At 39.5% G+C, this 6689-nt stretch overlaps 1 protein-coding gene across 3 annotated transcripts in view; it reads right to left on the reverse strand.

Annotated features, from left to right (window-relative positions):
• Positions 1 to 6369, reverse strand: part of arhgap5 (Rho GTPase activating protein 5) — an 80734-nt gene extending 74365 nt beyond the window's left edge. The window contains exons 1-2 of one of the 3 annotated variants that reach the window (XM_072568966.1): positions 5888 to 6369; positions 629 to 4531 (exon numbers count right to left, since the gene is read on the reverse strand). In XM_072568966.1, coding sequence (XP_072425067.1) covers positions 629 to 4357 — 3729 coding nt within the window. In that variant the 5' untranslated portion in view covers positions 4358 to 4531; positions 5888 to 6369. Of the gene's footprint in view, positions 1 to 628; positions 4532 to 5461; positions 5634 to 5887 lie in introns of those variants that run through there. The other 2 variants (XM_072568968.1, XM_072568969.1) reach the window with 2 other exon arrangements.
• Between the last annotated feature and the right edge of the window lie 320 nt (positions 6370 to 6689).

The raw sequence follows: 6689 nt of genomic DNA on the forward strand, positions 1-6689 counted from the left end.
TTTCTTTGATTCCAAAATATTTGTCAATGAAACTCAAATTATTTTTTGAAAATACTGACTTCAAATGTTGATAGAGATTCCAAATTAGACAGACAGCTAGTCAAATAGAGCTCAAAAGAGAGCCACTGAAAACAAGATACTTGGAAAACTGACATCTGAATCAATGTCATGCAACTTCCTGGGCTTACATCGACAAGCACATGGGAAACATGGCGAGAGGACAGCAAATGGGACCAGCTGGACCTGAAATTGAAAATAGTCTCCTGATAAATAACTTAGTTACACATTTGAGAATGCTAGAGAAACTCAGCAGGTCTAGCAACATCGGAGCAGATACAGCCAGATCTACTAAGTTTCTGGAGCGTTCTCAATGTTTGTGTCAGATTTCCAGTATTGCAGTATTTTGCACTTATTTTAGCTCCAGGCCAAGTTTCTTTTGCAATTTCGTTACTTTTTGCTTAACGCCATCAAAATTTCCTTTATAAAACAAGTTAAGTGATGCATAATGATGGGTCAATGCAATTATAATTCAAAACAAAGATTCAGACATCTGAACAATCAGGTCAGATCATTATTTGAAAAACACAACGGCATGCAAATAATACAAACATAAATAAAAAAAACTTACCTTTTTGTTTGGTTTTTGTGACTTTGGTTTTGCTGGCTTCTTGTCTTTTCTATGCCTCCTTACATCATCAACTTCTGGATCAGATGCAATAGCAGGGTTATCAATGCCTGCTTTCCCACAATTTTCTGGGGACAGTAAAGGATCTTCCTCACTTCCGCGATGATTTTTTCCTTTCTTTGGTTTTCGTGAGGAAGAAGGCACGGTTTCATCATCACTAACCTCAAAGCGCTCTCTCCTTCTGTAGTATAGTCTAGCCTTTCTAAAAAGTGTCTTAGATTTGTATTTATATTTTGAAGGCTTCCGTGTTATTGGTGGCTTTGATGATCTATCAATTAATCCATTTTCTTCCTCACCTTGAGAATTATTTCCCCCAATCAAATTTGGCTTTCTTGCAATCTTGGTATTCTTAGAGTCCTGGGGAGTTGAATATATTTCATCATCCACTTTGGGTTTTAATACAGCATCTTTTGGAACAGAATAATTATCAGATGGATCTAAATCATCCAGATAGCCAAAAGGTCCACGATTGTGTCTCTTTGGATTCTTACCAATAACCTGTTCAATAGTTTTTACAAGATTTGGATCAAGTTTTCTCACATCATGCCTCAAAATAGCAGGTTTAGGTTTAATAGGTGGAGGCACTTTATGGTTATCATGGTTAACAACTGGACTGCTATGAACCGGATACTCAGTTCCTTCAAAATCTGGTCGATGTTTGGAACGATCGCTTGATGATGGAAGCAACTGTACCTCGTCCCCAATAGGGCTATAAGGTGGAGGTGCTTCATTGTCATCTTCAGAATCTGGATAATAATTATAAGCTGGAGAACTTGCCCGAGGAGATAAAGAAAGGTCTTCACTAACATTTGCGGATTCTCTAGTGCTATCATATATATACGAATTTTCAATGCTATTTTTCTTCTCAAGAACATCACTGAAGAATGGCGTAAATACTTCTGTCTGCCGATGATACTGTGATAAAGAATATATAGCAGTGAACTTTGCAGATATCTCAGTTGCTATATGCTCACCCTCCGTCATCAGCTCCTTAATTGCTTCACTTTCAAAAAAGTCAGCTTGACTGTCAGTAACTGCCACAAGCTGAACTGGAATAACATCTTGAACTTCGGCCAAAAATGCACGGAGCATTGCCATGGATGCCTTTCGTTTTGCTGAATAAACTAGGATATATCCATGTACTAACTCATCCTTCCTAACACAAATCGATGAGTGGTATGAAAGTATTGTAATCTGAATTCGTTTGCGTTTTTCACCAATAATCTTCTCCAGAAGGAGTGAGTTATTGTGACCAGGTTGAGTAGCACTACAAAACTGTGATTCCAAAAAAGGTGAAAGAATTATGTCAACATTAAATGGATCTCCACACATGGCACACATGACAATTCTCAAGTCAGCTTCTGATGGATCTTTATCATTGGGCAAGGGACTAACAATATTCAAATTGTGTTTCAATGCATCAAGAAGTCCTCGAAGAGCTTGTTTTATTTGTAATTCATGAAATTTGCGAGTATAGGTTCCAGAAGGTACATCAACAAAAGGACACTGTAACTTATTTGCAAGTTGCTGCCCTTGTAGTTTTAAAATAGGCAAGTTCTTGCAACCAATGTCTCTCTGGTTTGCTAATATTAGTGTAAATGGAAGATTGGTTATAATCCTGCCCTTCCTGTTTGGGGGTGTTTCACTTCTTATTCGTTCTATGCAATCTGCCAACCCACTAAATGACTCTGTAGAGTTGTAGACACAGAAATATCCATGAGGTTGATTGGTCAATGTTAAGCCAGACATCACAAAAGTGTTAAGATCAATTGGTTGAAGGTCCAGTTCATAAATCTTACCATCCAAAGTGTACTCATCATCGGTACATTGAGCTCGAATCTCATTGGCTAGTTCTTGTGCAAGCCCATCCCGACCCAAGAGAACAAGGTTAAGTTTGTCAATATTGGCACTATCCTGATATGTGTTTGGCCGGTTGTTATCAAACTCTATCAGATTAGTAGAAAGCAACTGTTCTACTTTAATGTCCATGCAATTTTGGCTACTTAGACAGGTTTCTTTAGTTGGATGATACACAAATCCTATGTGCTTTAGTAACAAAGATTCCCGATCCGGTGCAAGCTTTTGTAAAGCTCTGTACCTTGGTTCTTCACTCAGAACAGTATTGATTTCACTCATTTTGGGTGTTGCATTAAGATCCAGATCATAAAAAAGTTCAGAGTGTTCAAAAAGCATTTCTTGGAATTCTTCTTTTGCTTTTTCAACTATTTCTTGCTGATGTCTACTATAAACCTCTCGACGGTCAGCATCAGTTATGATTTTAAATGCTTCATTGTCCATGACAAAGCACAAAACCTCCTCCCAGGGCTTACCAGGTGTAATAAATTGTACCTTTTCAAGATGTTTTTTAAACTTCTCCTTCATTTCAATCCTTCTCCTCTCAGAAATTAAATGTTGCACATGATTGTGGTATACTTTTTCTCCTTCTGATGTACTAAGCAGATCAAAAGGAAGTCTTTTATCATTCATATTATCAATGTGGTCAGTTTCATCCCACGGTGTTTTTTCCAGTACAATAAACCAGCGTGGAAAGTTAGACCTTTGTTCCAAAACACTTTGAGCTTCCGACCAGGTCAAGTGCTCAATTTCTTCAAGCTCGGGAAGCAACGCATTAAGGGCTTTTGGTAATAAAGCTATATATTCTTCCCGTCGCTTTTTAATATGTTCCTGTTTGAGTTGCTCAATGTGCTTAGAAAAAGTATTTTTTGCCTTCTTTGACCCCTCCAAAGTTATGTACTCTTCATAATCAGGGTGGTTTTTCAACTTATTACTCACAGCTTTCCACTCTGAATGATAATCTTTCACTGCCTGAACAATTAACTTTTCAAACTTGTCTGTCGCTGAAGCAACAAGTTGTCTCTGCTGCTTATAAGCGTCCAGATATGGAATAATCTTCGGTTTGCCCCGTGTCTTATCCAATAACTGGATTAAGGTAGCAAAACACAAATCCACATTCACATGAAAACGGGCTGACGTTTCCACTACAGGCATATTCTTCTTATTTGTTGCAAAAGCCTGCACCTCCCGTAGGTAGTGATCAACACATTCATCACATTTTGTTGCTGCTATAACAACAGGTTTTTTTGTTTTAGCCAACTGAGCAACAAGATTGTTTACAAACTTAAGCTGATCATCAAATTTCCTATTGCAACCTTTACTTACGTCAATGCATAAGAGGAAGCCATCGATGGTCAGTTTTCCATCTGGCATCTGCTTTTGCTCAAAGTCTTGCTCTAAACCCAACTGATCAGTACAAATATACATCAACTTCTCTGCTGACTGCAATTTTGATGCAGCAGCTCGTTTTATATATAGTTGTAAATTTGTGCTTCGATGAGGCAGAAAAGTTTGGTCATCAATAAATTCAGTCTGTTCAATTATTTGTACTTTATATTCAGTTCCTTCTTCACTTGTGTGATTTACATCACCCCAGAACAAAAAATGGTCATTGTTGACAACACGGCCTCCAAAGTCAATCGTGCTGAGTACTGAGGTATGCTCTGGGTAATAATCATCAGCTTTTGGGTGCACATATCGATTGCACAAACAAGACTTTCCAACACCACTTGTACCTTTCTCCTTCTCTGTTCCAGATAGTCCCACCACACTAATATTATACGTTGGGGGACGCAGTTCTTTGTTTTTTGCCATCATATTTCTCCACTCATCCCATTACATTTCAAGAGAGCATTGGAAAGTGCTTCTTATTCTGTAGTGACCCCAGACAAAGTGCATCTGCTCAGGACCAGTCAACTTCAATTCCATCTCATCGAAAATGCATTTGGTCCTCAATTTTATTTTTATCCATAGCTTCTCAAAATTTAATTTCTGTTTAAAACAAACAAGACAATTAGCTGAAAAGTGCAAACAATTCGGTAAAATGATGGTCTCAAAGAACAAACTCGTCATTAGATACGAACATCCATTCAATGTCAATTGGATAAATAAGTGCATGAAAATTAGCTAATCTGCAACAAGCCCTGAACAAACTTTACAGCTAACAACTTGATTGTTCATTTTTTGCATTGCTTCAACGTACATCTGATGTTGCTGTGACATGTGAAGATATGATCCTCTATTCAACTAACAGATCCAGAGCAGTCAGGCAAAACAAATCCAAATTAACCTTTAAACACTCAAATAATAAAAAGTATAATAAAGCATTTCAATGGAATTTCCATTGCACTTAAAAACATTTTAATTACATTATCACTTGTTAGTAAATACTGAAAAGCTCATTTAGGTTTTTATTTGAACGTTCCAAACTTGTGATAACTGAAAATGCATAAGCACATAGAGCATAGTTATAGTCAATAATTATCTGAGATAGCCAGACGTCGAATTCCCCTTTAGTTTTGTACAGATCTAATCTACATGCACTGTAAATTCATCACTTAAATTTTCCCCATTTGATTGATTCAGATTATGGAACAAACTACCAAAAAAAACTATAATAGCGGACGAACTAAACGAGCCTCAGATTATAAATTACACGGACTGCTGCGGCAATTTCACCGCAGACAAAATGTATAAATTCCATCGACTTCTCTGTGCATTATTCAACCTAGTGTATAATAATTTATAAAAATACCTTGCATCATTTCACGGGACTAACGATGACAGATTTGACCCGATCAGAATAAGAGATCAAATAAAATCAGAGTGCATAAATGACACTTAACATTTCTCAGATTCGCTTTTCGACCATTTTAAAGAACATGATTTAAAGGCAGCAAAAATAAAAAAATCTCAATTTACTTAGCACTGGGCATTCCAATGTCATCTCCTGCAGGCATCTTCAACAGGCCTCGCACCCTCCCCCAGGATAAGCAAAAATCCAGAATCCTTATGCTATATTTTTATGAATCAGATAAACGCGAATTCCAAATCAGTTACATCACCATTTTGCTAGATCTATAATTCTTTAAACTATTTTAGAACATTTTAATCTGTACAGTTGAAGAACGGATCAAACTGCCCTATCCGCCGCTCCCCACCATCACCACTCCTCCAACTAAAAAGGGGAAAAAACTATAAAGCAACAGACAAAATCAATGCTTTAAAACAATTGCGACACTGGGAGAGTTGAGAAGGAGGGAGGTTGGTTGCCAAGTGTTCCTATTAACCTCCTCACCCCACCCCCAAGCTGACGATCCCTCCATTGTATCCGGAATTTCCCCTTACCCAACATGGTCGCTGCCAGGTTCTCGGCGGCCTGGCCTGGCCTGGCACGGCCCGACTCACTCCTCCACCTCGGCAAACCAGGATTCACAGGGCAGTGCTTCGCTCTCACGCTCCCACTGCCGCTTCTTCTCCTATTTATTGTGATTTTTTAACTCTCTCCATTTGAACAATTTCCATTAAAAATAACAGACATACAAGTCTACAGCGGCTCAGCTCGGGGAACCAAGTTTTCCTTAATCTCTCCTCCTTCCTCTTAACTGAGGACAAATCCAAATCCAAATCCAAATCCAAATCCAAATGAGCTGAAATGGCGGATACCGTCGGCACAACTTTTGCTGCTATTTAGGTTACTAAAGCAAACTCGCCCCTGCCGTCCGCTACTCTCTTCTCCGTCCCTGCCCCCTCCGCAAACAACGACACGATTCGGGAGCCGGGGCCGCGACGACAGCGTCCCTTCCAACGGCGACCTCGCTCGGCGTCCTGACGCCAGCACGTACCGGGGTCGGGCGCAATGACGCAGCGTGAGGGCGCGCGAGCCGGAATGTGACCGTTGCTCCTCCCACTTGCGCCGACGGGAGGTGGTAGAGTTTCGCTCTGAGTGTTAGGACTGGGCTCTGGCAAAGAACGTCTGCTACATGGGAAGCAGAAGGAACAGAAAACCCAACTGCAGTATTCTCATTCTGCCGAAGCCAGGGCTTGAGGTCAAGTGGACATAGTGTAGCAGGTTAGCGCACCTTCCATGCTAAGTGCGACGTGGCAGAGATTGAAGACTGAGTTTAGGTTCAATAAACTCATCGCTGAA

The sequence above is a fragment of the Chiloscyllium punctatum genome, chromosome 4 (assembly GCF_047496795.1).
Source record: "Chiloscyllium punctatum isolate Juve2018m chromosome 4, sChiPun1.3, whole genome shotgun sequence".
Lineage (NCBI taxonomy): Eukaryota > Metazoa > Chordata > Chondrichthyes > Orectolobiformes > Hemiscylliidae > Chiloscyllium > Chiloscyllium punctatum.